Source organism: Salvelinus fontinalis, unplaced genomic scaffold (assembly GCF_029448725.1).
Source record: "Salvelinus fontinalis isolate EN_2023a unplaced genomic scaffold, ASM2944872v1 scaffold_0178, whole genome shotgun sequence".
Taxonomy (NCBI): domain Eukaryota; kingdom Metazoa; phylum Chordata; class Actinopteri; order Salmoniformes; family Salmonidae; genus Salvelinus; species Salvelinus fontinalis.
Window position 1 is genome coordinate 173,281 of NW_026600387.1, and position 18,169 is coordinate 191,449.

At 39.6% G+C, this 18,169-nt stretch overlaps 3 protein-coding genes across 3 annotated transcripts in view; 2 read left to right on the forward strand and 1 right to left on the reverse strand.

The window, feature by feature from the left end:
• LOC129844134 (zinc finger protein 664-like) overlaps window positions 1-18,169 on the reverse strand; it is a 188,144-nt gene that overhangs the window by 129,449 nt on the left and 40,526 nt on the right. The gene's annotated exons all lie outside the window — the stretch shown is intronic.
• LOC129844135 (zinc finger protein 239-like) lies at window positions 676-9,317 on the forward strand. Its single transcript, XM_055912543.1, has 2 exons — window positions 676-1,207; window positions 5,778-9,317. Exons 1-2 carry the CDS (start codon window positions 1,174-1,176, stop codon window positions 6,926-6,928), a joined length of 1,185 nt encoding a protein of 394 aa, XP_055768518.1. The 5' UTR covers window positions 676-1,173; the 3' UTR covers window positions 6,929-9,317.
• On the forward strand, window positions 11,354-16,803 carry LOC129844138 (zinc finger protein 239-like). Its single transcript, XM_055912547.1, has 2 exons — window positions 11,354-11,848; window positions 15,680-16,803. Exons 1-2 carry the CDS (start codon window positions 11,662-11,664, stop codon window positions 16,279-16,281), a joined length of 789 nt encoding a protein of 262 aa, XP_055768522.1. The 5' UTR covers window positions 11,354-11,661; the 3' UTR covers window positions 16,282-16,803.

Here is an 18,169-nt window from a genome sequence, read left to right on the forward strand (position 1 = left end):
AAGCCATATTTTATACAAAAATACACATACTCCTCATTTCTCTTGGACATATGCTGGACTTATTAAGACACCGACTACAGACACACATAATTCCCCTCCCCCATGATAACCACAGAACACACACAACACATGCTTGGAGCTCAGGACAAAGAACTGTCTCAGGAACCAATGGAACGTGGACACCAGGCCTGTTCAGGACTACCCAAGACCCAGATCGACCAATCGGAAGGCCAGGCTCGCAGATCTACCTACTTTGCTTGTTGTATGTATAATACTGTACGAGTCTTGAAACTTTCTCTTTCCGGACGATTTTATACAAATCAGACAGAAAGAGCCGTGCCGCACGCTTTGCCTAATATCTTTACACTTGAATAAATCTGCCTTATTATACAATTATCCACCTCGTCCTATTGTCTCCTCTTGTTCTCCTGTCAACAGTAAACGTTTCACTAACAGAAATCACAGAGAAAATATATTGATATTGATATTAAATTATTTAGGGAGGGGCTAATTAATATTTTAGGACTAGCTATGTTCCTGATTCCTACCTACCTTTTGTCTGAAATTTGTATTTACATTTTACTCAACTGCGTTACCCACTCCAGTCAGCAGATTGCGGTCTGCGACTTTAAGGCAATGATGCTACTGTGACGTATAATCTAGTGGACGGAACGCTTCTTTCAACAGCAGCAACAGACAGTCAGCCACCTCGGTAGTTTGCTAGACAAAATATACGAACCAATAAAGGTCTTTAGACGTATTCGTAATTATTAGCCACTGTGTTTTAAACCCTCTTCTGTCGTCTAGTTAGTTATCCGTTTTAATTTCATATTTACGGTGTTGTTATTATTCCGTTAGCGGGCTGGTTAAGTTAGCATTAGCCTAGCTAGCTAACATCCCCGACCATGCGGTCACTAAGCTACTCCCCTGCTATAGAAGAAGCGGGTATCACAGTAAAACAAGAAGTAGAGGATGAGGCCGTTACTGTGAAAGAAGGGGAAGAAGCGTTCAGAGTGAAAGAGGATGAGGTTGCAGTTTATGGAGTGAAAGAGGAGGAAGAGATGACTGTTACATTGAAAACGGAGGAGGAAGAAGAGGAGGAGGAAACTGGTCCCGGTTTCCCAAACGCATCTTAAGGTGTCGGATGGTTCTAACGGTGAACTTAGCCATAAGATGGTTTTGAGAAACCGTTCCCTGATTAACACTCGTAAGTACTGTCTTAAAAACAGAGGCACAAACTCTGCAGTTGTTGAACTGGGGAAATCAGTATGGACTGTTGTTCCATGTTGTGAATGTTATCCAATGTGGTACTATGGGTTATAGCAGTATGGACTGTGTATTATTTATTTATAGCCATTGATTCTTGAAGAATATAACACATGCCTCATGAGCTTAGTTCATCTGTTGTACCCCATCAGAACCCCAAATAAGCTTTTTTTACTCCAATGTAAATCAACACTGTATAGCCTCAACATGGTTAAAACTATAATGTTGATATCATGGATGGTCAGTCCTTGCATCCATTGGTCTGTCTATGAATTTGAGAGTAGTTACATTTCTCCAACCCCATCATCATCTTATTAGCAAAACAGTAGTAGAATTACAGCTTTGTTATTGTTTCAACTGCAGATTGGTTGTTTGTTGTGTGGCATTTTTAAAGAGACAACCTAGGATTTAAACAGAAACAAAATGGCTGCCCAGAGACTTGGTTTGGTAAACAGCTGAGGGATGGGGGTTGGAGAAATATAACCACTCTCAAATTCATAGAGAAAGCTATTGTAGCAACCGTAACCCAAAACCTAGGGACCTCGTCAAGAAGTTCAGACATCTTGGTGTAACAGCTATAAGGTGTTAACTTGAGAGTCACTGGACCCAGGTTTGAGTTCAGCTCAGGGCGACCCCCTGAATTCAATACACTATGAATACAAGGACTGGTCATCCATGATGTCATAATGATAGTTTAACCAGGTTTCTAGGATATATAGTATATTCTAGAATTCATCCATGATGTCATAATGATAGTTTAACCAGGTTTCTAGGATATATAGTGTGTTCTAGAATTCATCCATGATGTCATAATTATAGTTTAACCAGGTTTCTAGGATATATAGTATATTCTAGAATTCATCCATGATGTCATAATGATAGTTTAACCAGGTTTCTAGGATATATAGTATATTCTAGAATTCATCCATGATGTCATAATGATAGTTTAACCAGGTTTCTAGGCTATATAGTATATTCTAGAATTCATCCATGATGTCATAGTGATAGTTTAACCAGGTGTCTAGGCTATATAGTATATTCTAAAATTGCCAGTGTAGATTTCCTGTGGGGGTCAAATTGTTAGAGCTGTTGATAAGTCATTGTATAATATTCAGCCAATTTATTTTCATGCCATTACATCAATATCGCCCAACCAGAAGAGAAGAAACTCTTCCTGAACCAACTCCTGCTGTCCTTCATACATTCTGACGTTGCTGGTAATCGGCTACACAAGCAGTCGGCAACCTACATTTGGAGTGCAAATGTATCTTACCATTTCTACTGATCTGGTGCCAGTTATGATTTTCATTTGCACATTTTACTGAAACAGTTTAATTTCATTGATAATAGTATCTCAAAATCATTGTCTGTGATTAATCTACATTCCATCTAAATGAAAATTATACAAATCTAAAAGTAACTTTTATTGCCATTGCCAACTATGTAAAAATAGCCTACATGAAACCAACAAACAAAAACATTTGCAGCCTGCAGGTAGAAAATATCCCGATTAAAAAAAAAAAAAATATTAAAAAAAAAATATCCTATAAATCCCATTGGCTGCACTGGCCTGTCAACAACGAACTTGAAACATTCTATCAGCTATCAACTGGGTCCTCAAACTTGCAACATTGTATAAAATATTCTGGGCCCTCAGTTTCCCGCGCCAGTGAGTTCTGGACAGACACATCTGTCGTCTATTTGTGCAAAGGATAAGAAGTAATCAGGTATTTTATAACATTTCCACTGGATCAGAGCATTACATTTTACCCTTTAATGCTGGGTGGTTATCGAAAGGGCGAGAGCTGGAAATAATTTACAAATACTTTGAGCAACTATTGTCATTCGTAATGGATTCTAATAAGACTTTGTTTACCTGCTCTTTGAGGTGAAGAAAAAATTAGTTGGAGAAGCTCCACAACTCATTAGTGGTGCAGCGTTAAGACAATCAGAAATACTATCAGACATCCCCAAATAGCCACATTTATAGGCCTACATTTGTGCTCAGGCCAGGTAGACTAGTCCTACTTCTATATGTGTAATCGGGTAGACTAGTCCTACCTCTATATGTGTAATCAGGTGTGTGTCCTTACTCAACATTGACAGGAGTGTTTCAAACGAAAGAATGAATAAATTGACAAAACTGACGCATCTTGCAGGGTCGTTTAATTTAGTATCCGTTTGGGTCGGCATGGGAAATTAATCTATTTCTCCATAGTATGTTGTACCGAAGTTGACCTACTGAAAGGAAGTGTAACTTTGACTATAATTACTGTTTCCTGAAGGAGGGAAACGAGGTACAACACCTGATTGGCCCCACCCCTTCCTGGGTCGGTGAAGAGCGGTATTAAATTGAAGGAATAAATCCAAGCCTCACGCTCATCACCTGTGGAAGACAGGGATTCCAGGAAGGCGTGGATTTGATAGTATGTTGTACCTAGTTTCCCTCCTTCAGGGAACAGTAGTTATAGTCATAACATGTGGATTTAATAGTGTGTTGTACCTAGTTTCCCTCCTTCAGGGAACAGTAGTTTAAGTCATAACATGTGGATTTAATAGTATGTTGTACCTAGTTTCCCTCCTTCAGGGAACAGTAGTTATAGTCATAACCTGTGGATTTAATAGTATGTTGTACCTAGTTTCCCTCCTTCAGGGAACAGTAGTTATAGTCATAACATGTGGATATGATAGTATGTTGTACCTAGTTTCCCTCCTTCAGGGAACAGTAGTTATAGTCATAACATGTGGATTTAATAGTATGTTGTACCTAGTTTCCCTCCTCCAGGGAACATTGGTTATAGTCATAACGTTACGCTTGTCATATGATGAACTTCAACTTAAATACTGGATCTTGCAGTGGGACAGTTTTTTGTATTCAGATCTCTGAAATGCTCTCTAACTACGTCACATTTAGTGTCTCCTTATGTTACGCTGGGAAAACAGTTTTCAATCTTTTCAGAGTTTGCTAAATCCAATGGTTCTAACCGAAAGTCCCCTTAACTTTATTGACAACACCCAAATGGATACTGTCATTAATGTGGTTTTTCAATAATTACACATCATTCTTAATACTGTAGCTGTTTAGTTAGTCACATGTTGAACTATCATCAGCTGATCCAGGAAATCATTTTCTGAATGACAGTCAAATGACAAACATCACGACATGCAAAAAACAACTAAAGTCCTTCTTCATTCATTACTCTGGTAAAGACAGTTATGCCGTGCTCCACGTTGGATCTAACATCCCTAACAAATTGATGTTTATAATGTGTTATTGTCTGCTTGATTTACAGTTGGGTCTCGTTAGTCTGTTTGCACACAGAGATACTTAGCTCATAATGTGTAGAGAACTGTTCCTTGATGGATAGGCTATTGTACAACACACACAGCTATTTTCCTTTATTCAGGACATTTAGAATGACAACACATTACAGAGTAGCCTAGTGGAATTTTTCACAAAATTATCTAGTGATCAGGTTATGAAATGTCATGACAGACATTTTAGATTCCATGTTTCACCTGAAATATTAAATGATTTATAGTCCTAGGTCTATGTTGTTGTTAGGTGAAGTTATGGGTCCTACAGTAGGTCTATGTTGTTGTTAGGTGAAATTATGGGTCCTACAGTAGGTCTGTGTTGTTGTTAGGTGGAGTTATGGGTCCTACAGTAGGTCTATGTTGTTGTTAGGTGAAGTTATGGGTCCTACAGTCGGTCTGTGTTGTTGTTAGGTGGAGTTATGGGTCCTACAGTAGATCTGTTGTTGTTAGGTGAAGTTATGGGTCCTACAGTAGGTCTATGTTGTTGTTAGGTGAAGTTATGGGCCAATTTGTTAAACACTTAATGTACAAACCCTCAGATTCAGGCTGATGGCAAAGCTAGCTAAAGAGCATTTTACTGGTTGAAGTGTTTTAAAAGTATAAAGCAGTTGAGTTTGCGACAATAACACAAACATATTAAGCAGGAGATTCAAACGAGCGTTACAGTTATAATCCAAAGTAATGTGAAATGCACTCATAAGCAACCTGGAAATGGAGGCTATTTTTGCTGTCAGCCTATGAGAACTCCCCTGAGTTTTCCCCCATGGTGGTGAATTAGTAACTAGCGACACAGAGCTTAATGTGAGTTTCCTTCAGTAGCACTCCTGATCTTGCGCTGTAATATTCAGAATACATTGTGGAAAACTAAAATCTTTGCTCACCATTTTTGTTCCAGGCAGATATACTACATCCATAACTAGCGGTTTCTGCAATCAAATTATGTGTGCATCGCCCTCGTGCTGTAATTTTAGCACAGAACACAGAAAGGGGCCTTTTTTGGAGACCAAAGGTCGTCTGGTCTGGCACACTGCTTAGGTCTTGACTGTCTTGACTGACAATTGTAAAATAATTTAACAGACATCAATTGTTGTACAACTGCATGGGTATGCTCTGGGCATTACCTTTTACCTCAAATAAACAGTGGATTTCTGCTTTTGTGGGCCTTTAACCGTCTGACTTTGTTGTTCACACAGGAGAGAGACGTGACTATCGTGGATCCTCTGGGGAGCCTCAACAACCTCATGATGCTGACGAGGCAGAGAAGAGTCTCTCCACATCAGAACACCTCAAGAAACACCAGTGGAGACCCACAGGGAAGAAATCTCACCACTGCTCTGACTGTGGGAAGAGATTCACCTCATCAGGCATTAAAATTCATCAGAGAATCCACACAGGAGAGAAAGCTTATATCTGTGGTCAATGTGGGAAGAGATTCACCTCATCAGTAAAACATAAAATACATCAAAGACATCACACAAGAGAGAAACCATATGGCTGTGCTCAATGTGGGAAGAGTTTTACTACATCTAGCCATCTAAATATACACCAGAGAATACACACAGGAGAGAAACCTTATAGCTGTGGTCAATGTGGGAAGAGTTTTACTAAATCTAGCTATCTAAATATACACCAGAGAATACACACAGGAGAGAAACCTTATAGCTGTGGTCAATGTGGGAAGAGTTTTAGTCGATCTGGCTATCTAACTAAACACCATAGAACACACACAGGAGAGAAACATAGCTGTGGTCAATGTGGGAAGAGTTTTAGTCGATCTGACTATCTAACTATACACCATAGAACACACACAGGAGAGAAACGATATAGCTGTGATCAATGTGGGAAGAGTTTTAGTCGATCTGGCTATCTAACTATACACCATAGAACACACACAGGAGAGAAACCTTATAGCTGTGGTCAATGTGGGAAGAGTTTTTCTTCTTCTGGCTATCTAACTATACACCATAGAACACACACAGGAGAGAAACGATATAGCTGTGATCAATGCGGGAAGAGTTTTAGTCAATCTGGCCATCTGACAGTTCACCAGAGAACACACACAGGAGAGAAAACGTATAGCTGTGGTCAATTTGGGAAGAGTTTTTCTTCTTCTGGCTATCTAACTATACACCAGAGAACACACACAGGAGAGAAATCTTATAGCTGTGGTCAATGTGGGAAGAGTTTTAGTCAATCTGGAGATCTGACAGTGCACCAGAGAACACACACAGAAGAGATTCTGCGCTGTGATCAATGTGGGAAGAGTTTTTCTACTTTTAGACATCTAACTATACACCAGAGAACACACACAGGAGAGAAACCTCTTAGCTGTGACCAGAGATAATCTGATAAAAGATCTCTGATCAAATATCAGAAAATGTGTATATGAAGGAGTTGTTTCATGATATCAATGAATTAATGTCACAATGTAGAATGTTTTAACATTGTAGTAGGAGTGTTTTAATGTCTCAATGTAGAATGTTTCAATATATAGTATATTAATATACTCTGCAGTCAGTCAGTCAGTCAGTCAGAATGTCACAATGTAGAACCCTAAACGTTTGCCCCCTTATCAATTGGTTTCAACATGATATGGATATTAGGCTCATTGGGGGAAATCCAGGCTCTGAATTAAAAGAGTATTATTTATGTGATTTAACACAAAGTGACTAACAAAAAAAGAGTTGTCCTCTAACCAGTGATGTACACATTATTTCCAGAATCAACTTATTTCAACATGATATCGATGAGTTATGACAAATAAGTGTTGTGTTCCTTTGTTTAGTGACCCCTAAATTTAAATGCATCACTCCAATATGTAGCTGACTGTCTTCTGCAGGTTGTCCTCTAACCAGTGAGCTAAAAGATATCTCCCATTTCCATGTTTTTCTTTTGTTGTTAGTTTCAACAGCACATACAACCGGATTTCCCCCCTAATCGATATCAGTGATTTATTGCTACTTGTCAAAACAACAGCGTTTCTGGTGCTTGTGCAGTTTATAAGGAGATTGTTTTAACAAAAGACAATTATTGTGGCAGATGTTTGTGTATATACCACATGTTAGGTTTTCAATTTATCCCAAACTGTTTCTGCATATTGGTTATTGATTTGGACACGTTAAAACTGTGTTTTGACATTGGGCTATCCCTCCTAGCAAAATGTAATTGAAAAGCTGTTGAAAATAATACTATGCAACCAAATATTTCATATTTACATTTCATGTAACATTTAGTAATGAAAATTATTCATGCAACCAACTGACAGTTTTTTGGGTACAATTATATTGACATTGTTGCCCTGTTTTTAGAATATCAGGGTTAATTCTCTCATTTGCCAAACCAAATGTACTAGAGCATGACATTGGGTACTGGGCCCCGATCCAACAACATGCCTATCGAGTGAACCCTGAAAAGAGAGAGAAGCTCCGTAGTGAGGTGGACGGTTACTACGGATATTGCAGGAGTTTCCTCTTGAAATCAGACATGTCCGTGGTGAGAACAACCTGGTTGCTGATTGTCTCAAGGGTGGGCAGTCAAAATGTTTTGTGTTTTGCGTTTAGCCAGTGCATTGCCATGGATCACAGTTTATTTTTACTGCACGTTTTTCCGTATTGGAGATGAGTTTTGTTTGGGCTCGTTTCAAGGGGACGAGAGTTCAAGAAGCTAGTGAGTTTTAGGAAGACGAGAGTTCTAGAAGCTAGTGAGTTTTAGGAAGACAAGAGTTCTAGAAGCGAAACTTTTTTTTCTTGTTTTTAATTGTTGACAGCCAGTAGAAACCATGTTTATATTGGTAAAGGTGAAGCATTGTAGTTGATTATAATGTGAAATGGAAGTTGTTTTCTGTTGGTGGTGCGCATTCTCTTAAGGTGTTAGTCTTTGGTTTTTCCATTTATGTTTTGAGGTTGGACTTTAGCACGTATAGCTCGTTTGCACGTAGGACGCACTGATTAGTGTCACCTCGTTAGTCAGTATGTGTTACACCTGTGCTGGCTTGTCCATTTCGTTAGTGGGAAGGAGTTTCACCTGAGCTGGTCCAGGTTCTATTTAAGAGTGTCTGGCCCAGTGCTCCAGTTGTCTTGATAGATGTGGAGAGTTAACACCTTTAGTTGCTCCACTTTTTTGGTTTGCTTCCTGTCTGTAAGTTTGGTGTGGGTTTTTCTTTTGTTTGCCTCTTCTTGGGCAGATTTAGTGGGTCTCATGGTGGGTGTCTATTAGGTCCCAGTTGTTGTTACTAGTCAACTTTCAGTAGACACTGAGAGCAAAACTGCAACATTATGTTATAATACTTTTATTGCATCAAATGGTTGTTTTATGCAACAGAATAGAGGGTTCTTAGAACTATTGTGTCTGTGTGTTCTACTGAGGACTTGCCTCTGGGAGAAAACACTGACAGGACATTTACAATGTCTTTTGGGTGATAAAAACCTAAAGAGACCACATTCCAGGGCATGAGTTACTGTTTCTGTTCTATATGGTACCAGGGAGCGATGAACCCCTCCTAAAAAAAAAAATCCTTGAATTTTGCATTGCATCCAATTAATATTTTAATCAATGGCATTTCCTTAGGCTGCTCATTAGTCTTTCAGTTGTTAGTCTTCTGTTGTGTACTAAATATTTCATTTTTTTATTTGTTTTTTCTTGTGAAGCCATTGTGTTGCATCCATGTCTGAAATGTACTGTATAAATAAAGCTTGATTTGATTTCAACAAATGAACCCAATGACTGACCAATCAAAAGACTCTTGGTCCCTCTTAGTATTTGTTAATGAACGCTAGAATACAGCATATACATATGAGATGAGTAATACATAGACCTAGATACAGTAGAATAGGATAGAATACAGTATATACATATGAGATGAGTAATACATAGACTAAGATACAGTAGAATAGGATAGAATACAGTATATACATATGAGATGAGTAATACATAGACTAAGATACAGTAGAATAGAATAGAATACAGTATATACATATGAGATGAGTAATGCATAGACTAAGATACAGTAGAATAGGATAGAATACAGTATATACATATGAGATGAGTAATACATAGACTAAGATACAGTAGAATAGGATAGAATACAGTATATACATATGAGATGAGTAATGCCAGATATGTAAACATGCAGGAGATCCATGAAGGAAAGATAGTGATGGTGCTCAGTGACGTTGTTGCAAATGGAGGGTAAAATGGTAAAACGTTTGAGTTCATTCTGTCCATTATTACATCATTACATCAAATGGTGGGGAACAACCAATCACGATGAGGGATCGCCAGCTGTGAACGCTTTAGCATGCTGGAGACAACCATGGAGAATGTGAATCAAGTGTTCCAATTGTAAACCGTTTGATTTAATTACATCAAGTGTTCCAATGGTAAAAACGTTTGAGTTCATTGTGACGCGTCACGTTGCTGTTTATCGCCACGTTGGGATGCAACCTTTTTTTAACCAGTTCTGATGGTTGTTAAAAGTGGGATTTTGACATTATTATCGTTAAAATTAAACACACTGGACACTCCCAACACTCCCACCTATCAATCTCTTTGGCACCGTAGACATCAAGTCACTTGACAGTAATGTTCCATACAATGTTGCATTCCATTTTTGAAAGGTCATTTTTCATTGAAGACAATGAAAGTTATTAACATTCCATAAAATTTTAAATCAAGGCTGAGGCTCAAAATAGTCGCCTTCACTTTACTTAAAGTGTAGGAAGCAGTGGAGTAAAAAATTTACTCACCAACAACAGCAATGCCTTAAAGTCCCACATGATGATGTAATGACATCACAATACCCCATAATGACATCACAATACCCCATGATGACATCTACATGATGTATTGTCACACCATGTAGGAGCAGTATAGACCTAGTCTGTTCATTATATACATCTACATGATGTATTGTTACACCATGTAGGAGCAGTATAGACCTAGTCTGTTCATTATATACATCTACATGATGTATTGTTACACCATGTAGGAGCAGTATAGACCTAGTCTGTTCATTATATACATCTACATGATGTATTGTTACACCATGTAGGAGCAGTATAGACCTAGTCTGTTCATTATATACATCTACATGATGTATTGTTACACCATGTAGGAGCAGTATAGACCTAGTCTGTTCATTATATACATCTACATGATGTATTGTTACACCATGTAGGAGCAGTATAGACCTAGTCTGTTCATTATATACATCTACATGATGTATTGTTACACCATGTAGGAGCAGTATAGACCTAGTCTGTTCATTATATACATCTACATGATGTATTGTTACACCATGTAGGAGCAGTATAGACCTAGTCTGTTCATTATATACATCTAGATGATGTATTGTTACACCATGTAGGAGCAGTATAGACCTAGTCTGTTCATTATATACATCTACATGATGTATTGTTACACCATGTAGGAGCAGTATAGACCTAGTCTGTTCATTATATACATGATGTATTGTTACACCATGTAGGAGCAGTATGGACCTAGTCTGTTCATTATATACATCTACATGATGTATTGTTACACCATGTAGGAGCAGTATGGACCTACAGTAGCTAGCTACTTATTTAGATGTAGTATGACTTAATGAAACTGCCTTAAATGTGCTGTAGTAAACATTTTTATTCGCACTAATCGATCAACACATTCCTGTCTTTATGTCTCAATATAATGGTATTATTCAATTAATTCTATTTACAATAATCTTTGTCTGAAAATAAAATATGATCCTCAACTGCGTTTCCCCTCCAGTCAGCAGACGGCGATGTGCGTCTTTCAGGCGACGCTGCCAGCGTGACGTATAATCTAGTGGACGGTTCTTCATAAACAGCTCGTCAACCACCCCGGTAGCTTGCTAGCCAACATAGCCGAAAGATTCAAGCTATTTATACGCTTTCGGTGTATATTACCTACTGTGTTTTAGCCACACTTCTGTCGTATCTACTTGTTAACCTATTTAATTGAATATTACGTTATTTTGTATTAGTCAGCTATAGTAGTTGGCTGGTTAAATTAGCACTAGCCTAGTCGCTAATGATAGCTAGTTAGCTAACATCCCCGAACATGAGGTCAGTAAGCTTCTCCCCTCCTGCTAAAGAAGAGGAAGTCTGCTGGACGGAGAAAGAGGGTCTGGGGCTGAACATTGTTGTGAAAGAGGAGGAAGAGGAGGCTGTTTTTGGAGTGAAAGAGGAGGGGGAGATTACTGTCACATTGGAGGAAGAAGAGGAGGTTGGAGATCTGTTTAACACCAGTAAGTACCGTCTCTGCAGTTGTTGAACCAATATGCAGTAAAGGGGTTCTACACTGTAATGTTGTTCTGTAGAAATGGCTGAAGCTACACTGTAACGTGTAGAACATCAAGAGTGGACCATCAACAAAACGTTAACAATTGATCAAATGCATCCAATGACAATGCCTGAAATACTGTAGTCCTCAATATCTCCTATTAGATTAGCCCAATATGTAGTCTTAAAGGGGCAATCAGCAGTTGTTACATCCATTTTGGGACGTACACATTAATGATATGTACCCATCTGTTTTTTGAAGAATTCACATATAAATGCCTCATGAGCTTAGTTCAACTGTCGTACCCCATCAGAACCCAAAATATGAGCTTTTTTTTACTCCAATGTTTGTCAGTAAATATAAACAAACACGGTATATCCTCAAAACATGGTTAAAACTATCATGTTGATATCCTGGATGGTTACATTTCTCCAGCCCCATCCCTCAGCTTTTTACCGAAACAGACAGGGAGTACGCTTTGTTATTGTTTCTACTGCTGATTGCTGCCCCTGTTACTCCTCAGGGTCCAAGGACTGTATGTTATTTTCAGAGGTAGACTGGCTCTGGCAGGTCAAATATTACATCTAAATGTGAATTGATTCTCAATTGCGATACGTTTCTAGAAACATAAATCGCTGTACTTTCAAATCACATCAACATAAGTTCACACAATACTTAAATATCACATCAAAGTAGTTTCACATTATACTTAAATATCACATCAAAATAATTTCAAATAATACTTTCATATCACATCAAAATAGGTAACCATTCGCAATGCCCCAAAAGGTAAACCAAATTAGTTTCTCGTCATTTCTCCTTCTGTCAGGCTTCTTTTTCTTTGGACTATATGGTGGTTGGAAACCAACTTTAAGGTGCATTACCACCATCAACTGGACTGGAGTGTGGACCTCAGTTCATCTTTCAATCACCCACAGGGGTATATACCAAGACAGTCATGAAGAGGGCACAACAAAACCTTTTCCCCCTCAGGAGACTGAAAAGATTTGGCATGGGTCCCCAGATCCTCAAAAGGTTCTACAGCTGCACCATCGAGAGCATCCTGACCGGTTGCATCACCACCTGGTATGGCAACTGCTCGGCGCTACAGAGGGTAGTGCGAACGGCCCAGTACATCACTGTGGCCAAGCTTCCTGCCATCCAGGACCTATATAATAGGCGGTGTCAGAGGAAAGCCCACAACATTGTCAGAGACTCCAGTCACTCAAGTTATAAACTGTTTTCTCTGCTACTGCACGGCAAGTGGTACCGCAGGGCCAAGTCTAGGACCAAAAGCCTCCTCAACAGCTTCTACCCCCAAGCCATAAGACTGCTGAACAATTCATGAAATCGCCACCAGACAATTTACATTGACCCCCCACACCCCCTTCATTTTGTGCACTGCTGCTACTCGCTGGTTGTTTGTTACCTATGCATAGTCACTACGCCCCCACCATGTACAGATTACCTCAACTAGCCTGTACCCCCGCACACTGACTCTGTACCGGTGCCCCCTTGTATATAGCCTCCACACTGACTCGGTAACGGTGCCCCCTGTATATAGCCTCCACACTGACTCAGTACCGGTGCCCCCTGTATATAGCCTCCACACTGACTCGGTACCGGTGCCCCCTGTATATAGCCTCCACACTGACTTGGTACCGGTGCTCCCTGTATATAGCCTCCACACTGACTCAGTACCGGTGCCCCCTGTATATAGCCTCCACACTGACTCGGTACCGATGCCCCCTGTATATAGCCTCCACACTGACTCAGTACCGGTGACCCCTGTATATAGCCTCCACACTGACTCGGTACCGGTGTCCCCTGTATATAGCCTCCACACTGACTCAGTACCGGTGCCCCCTGTATATAGCCTCCACACTGACTCGGTACGGGTGCCCCCTGTATATAGCCTCCACACTGACTCGGTACCGGTGCCCCCTGTATATAGCCTCCACACTGACTTGGTACTGGTGCCCCCTGTATATAGCCTCCACACTGACTCAGTACCGGTTTCCCCTGTATATAGCCTCCACACTGACTCAGTACCGGTGCCCCCTGTATATAGCCTCCACACTGACTCTGTACCGGTGCCCCCTGTATATTGCCTCGTTATTCTCATTGTGTTACTTTTTATTATTACTTTTTATTTTAGTCTACTTGGTAAATGTTTTCTTCTTGAACTGCACTGTTGGTTAAGGGCTTGTAAGTAAAGCATTTCACTGTAAAGTCTAAGTTGGTGTCTTGACGGATTTGTAAAAAACGGTTTATCAAAAAACACTATACAGTGGGGAGAAGAAGTATTTGATACACTGACGATTTTGCAGGTTTTCCTACTTACAAAAATCCAGAAAATCACATTGTATGATTTTTAAGTAATTAATTTGCATTTTATTGCATGACATAAGTATTTGATACATCAGAAAAGCAGAACTTAATATTTGGTACAGAAACCTTTGTTTGCAATTACAGAGATCATACGTTTCCTGTAGTTCTTGTCCAGGTTTGCACACACTGCAGCAGAGATTTTGGCCCACTCCTCCTCCATACAGACCTTCTCCAGATCCTTCAGGTTTTGGGGCTGTCGCTGGGCAATACGGACTTTCAGCTCCCTCCAAAGATTTTATATTGGGTTCAGGTCTGGAGACTGGCTAGGCCACTCCAGGACAGTAAGGATGATCAGGGATGTTCTCTTGAAAAGTGTGTGAATTTGACCATTTTGCTGTCCTGCTAAGCATTCAAAATGTAACGAGTACTTTTGGATGTCAAGGAAAAGTACTTAGGTAGTACTTTAAAGTATCTTTACTTAAGTACTATGCACCTCTGCTTCAGACCACTGCAGTACATCTGTGATAAGGTGCGTCTCGGTGAGAGGTGTAGGAGTCAGTCGCAGGAGAGCAGGGATATCTGAGAAGTTTAATCATATAGTCCACCGATACAAAAATGGCACAGACGAAAATCCCAAAAACTCCGCTCTCGATATTCAGAAACTCAAACGCACGGAGGAACAAACACAGTTCCGACACTTGACATACACGTGCGTCATAGTGAAAACAACAAACATCACATATAATCGAGCGCAAATACACACAAGCTTAATCCCGCACAAACTAAGGCAGGCAACAGGTGCCCTATATACACACAGAAATAAACGCAAATGAAACCAGGTGTGAAAAGGATCACAGACAAAACAACCAGAAAAGGAAAAAGGGATCGGTGGCGGCTAGTAAACCGGCGACGCCGAGCGTCGCCCGAACAGGGAGAGGAGTTACCTTCGGTAGAAGTCGTGACAACATCATTGAAATTGTAATGAAATTTATATTTTAACTTCTAATTACTACCACAAAGATGGCCGCCGGTCCGTCCAACCGTTGAATGTCAACTTGAATGGTCCTCTCTATTCTGTTTTCATTTTTATGATTTCCAACAGGTTTCTTATGGAGGATTGACAGTATAATTTAAAACAGCTGATATTCCCATTCAAGTTCAACATTCTCAACATGATGTGTGGACCTCCAACCATCTTTGTGGTTCAACTTGGAGGTCGAAATGTAAATTTTATGACCATTTTAGTACATTTTTCGACCAAAACATGACACCCATGAGAACAAGATTAGATTTGGAGCTTTTTAAAATCTCATCAAGTTTATGTTTAATGATGTAATGTTGTGAAAACTGACCTTGTGTTATTGAGGAATGTAGTCTAGATTAAACCTCATAGGAAGACAGTTTTATCATGTGGAGGTTTCATTCAGGCCCCTGTTTAACTAAATAATATGTTTGTCTTTGGCAGGAGAAAGACCAGACTCTCCCTCTGACAGCAGGAAGAGTCCTTCAGGGGAACCAGACCCAGAGATGCCCAAACCAGCCAAAGGACATCACTGCTCCCACTGTGGAAAGAGTTTTACTAAGTTACGAAACCTAAAAGAGCATGAGAGGACACACACAGGAGAAAAGCCTTTCCAATGTCCCCAGTGTGGAAACAGTTTTAGTCAGTTAGGGAGCCTGAAAATACATAAGAGAATACACTCTGGAGAGAAGCCTTACCGCTGCTCCCACTGTGGAATTACTTTTACCTGGTTTGGAAGCCTGAAGTCACATGAGAGAATACACACAGGAGAAAAGTCCTACCACTGCTCCCACTGTGGAAAGAGTTTTAGGTGGTTAGAAGGCCTGACAAAGCATGAGAGGACGCACACAGGAGAAAAGCCCTACCAATGCTCCCACTGTGGAAAGAGTTTTACTCAGTTGGGGAACCTGAAATCTCATCAGAGGATACATACACAGGAGGAGAAGACATACCACTGCTCTCATTGTGGAAAGACATTTTCCCAGTCAGACGACCTGAAATCACATGAGAGAATAGAGAGGCTGTGTTCTGACTTATGTTTTTGACTGAGAATTAGTGTTTTTGTTCATGCCAAATGAAATCGTATTGTTTATATGAAATCATTAAAAAAAAAACTTTACTTTTGCTTTTGTTTTTTTATCTGGAGACCTGATCATGTCTAAAATCAGATAAAATATTTTAAAATATGTATATTATTTTTCTTATGAGCCTCGATTGATTGGATGCAAAATGTCAACCCTATGATGTTGTTCATTATATTATTTGCAAAATGTAAATTATTATATAAGTAAGTAGCCTTCTAGAACAGCTCATAGAAACAGGAGCCTTGTCTTGTATGATCCAGAACGTCTGTCTGACAGTGTGAGAGTAATAAGGAAAATATTTTTAGTTTTCATTGTATTTCCATATCTTGACAGGCTATATATAATTTGACCGCATCAATGCATTTCTAACGATTACAATCTGTATAAAGTCCAGTAATTTGTTACATTAGAGGCACGTGTGAAAGGTAATCCATTCTGTAAATACTGTTAAAAGACTAAGAGATAATACATTTTGAAATGGAAGGAGAGATGTCTGATCTGCTCTGTTGGAACATTTTGCCACACTGCCATAGACGCCATCACACAACAGGTTGAAGTCAAAGAGGGGTTTCTTTGACATGATGTCATCAATGGGTTCCCAAATATGAGCAGAAGATGCTGCTGAATGTGTGGCCATGACTCACGACTCATTCAGTTCTGCAGAACAGCAGTGTGTTGCCTATACCCTTACAGGAGGAAGCTGTTGAGGGTGGATGGCTTATTGGGGAGTGTTGTCTACTCATTCAACGTATATTTACCTTCTTGCTAAAGCAACTTGAGTTATAATAGTCCTCTCTCTGTGTTCTTACTGGCTAATCTCTCTGTGTTCTTATTGGTTAATCTCTCTGTGTTCTTATTGGTTAATCTCTCTGTGTTCTTATTGGTTAATCTCTCTGTGTTCTTATTGGTTCATCTCTCTGTGTTTTTATTGGTTAATCTCTCTGTGTTCTTATTGGTTAATCTCTCTGTGTTCTTATTGGTTAATCTCTGTGTTCTTATTGGTTAATCTCTCTGTGTTCTTAAGCCACAACGGAGACAAATTAAAGCTGTACTCAAGTTGTACTCAAACTTTGACACGAGCACCTCTATTTCAGTCTCTGAAAAGTTTTATTTTTTCATCGCTTTTTTTGTTGTTGATTGTGTCATATTTCATGGTACGGTGTTGTATATTTCCCCCGTGGGCTTTATCAAAGGGATGATTTTGACCATATTTGGTTAATTAGGGGCGTTTCGAAATGCAAATAGCCAAGGTGGTGCACCAGCACTGAAGCTCAGAACAATGTGTATTTTATTAATGGTTATCTCCTACCAGTGTGCTGTGACACTCGTAGGGTTGTTTGACAAATCACACCTTTTCTATGCCTACAAACATTCTAAATTCCATTTGAAAGTAGTATTTGGAATATATATATATATAATATATATAATAGTTTCTACACAATATTGATACATGAGGCTCCAGGACTCTTCGCTGGCCACTCCAGAACAGAAGACTCCAGAACAGAAGACTCCAGAACAGAAGACTCCAGAACAGAAGACTCCAGAACAGAAGACTCCAGAACAGAAGACTCCAGAACAGAACACTCCAGAACAGAACACTCCAGAACAAAACACTCCAGAACAGAAGACTCCAGAACAGAAGACTCCAGAACAGAAGACTCCAGAACAGAAGACTCCAGAACAGAACACTCCAGAACAGAACACTCCAGATTTGATTTGAGTTCAGGGTTGTTGTCCTGCTGGAAGACCTACAACCTTCAACAGAGACACAGACGTCAATTCAATGTTTAGCAACTGGAACGAGCTGCAGAAAACAGTAAAACTGGACAGTTTTATATCTTCATTCAAA

Excerpts from the sequence above, each read along its gene's own strand:
- LOC129844135 (XM_055912543.1), top strand. The coding sequence starts at position 1,174 with ATGGTTTTGAGAAACCGTTCCCTGATTAACACTC. Across the intron at positions 1,208-5,777 it reads CCGTTCCCTGATTAACACTC|GAGAGAGACGTGACTATCGT; the intron begins GTAAGTACTGTC and ends TTGTTCACACAG.
- LOC129844138 (XM_055912547.1), top strand. The coding sequence starts at position 11,662 with ATGAGGTCAGTAAGCTTCTCCCCTCCTGCTAAAGAAGAGGAAGTCTGC. Across the intron at positions 11,849-15,679 it reads TGGAGATCTGTTTAACACCA|GAGAAAGACCAGACTCTCCC; the intron begins GTAAGTACCGTC and ends TGTCTTTGGCAG.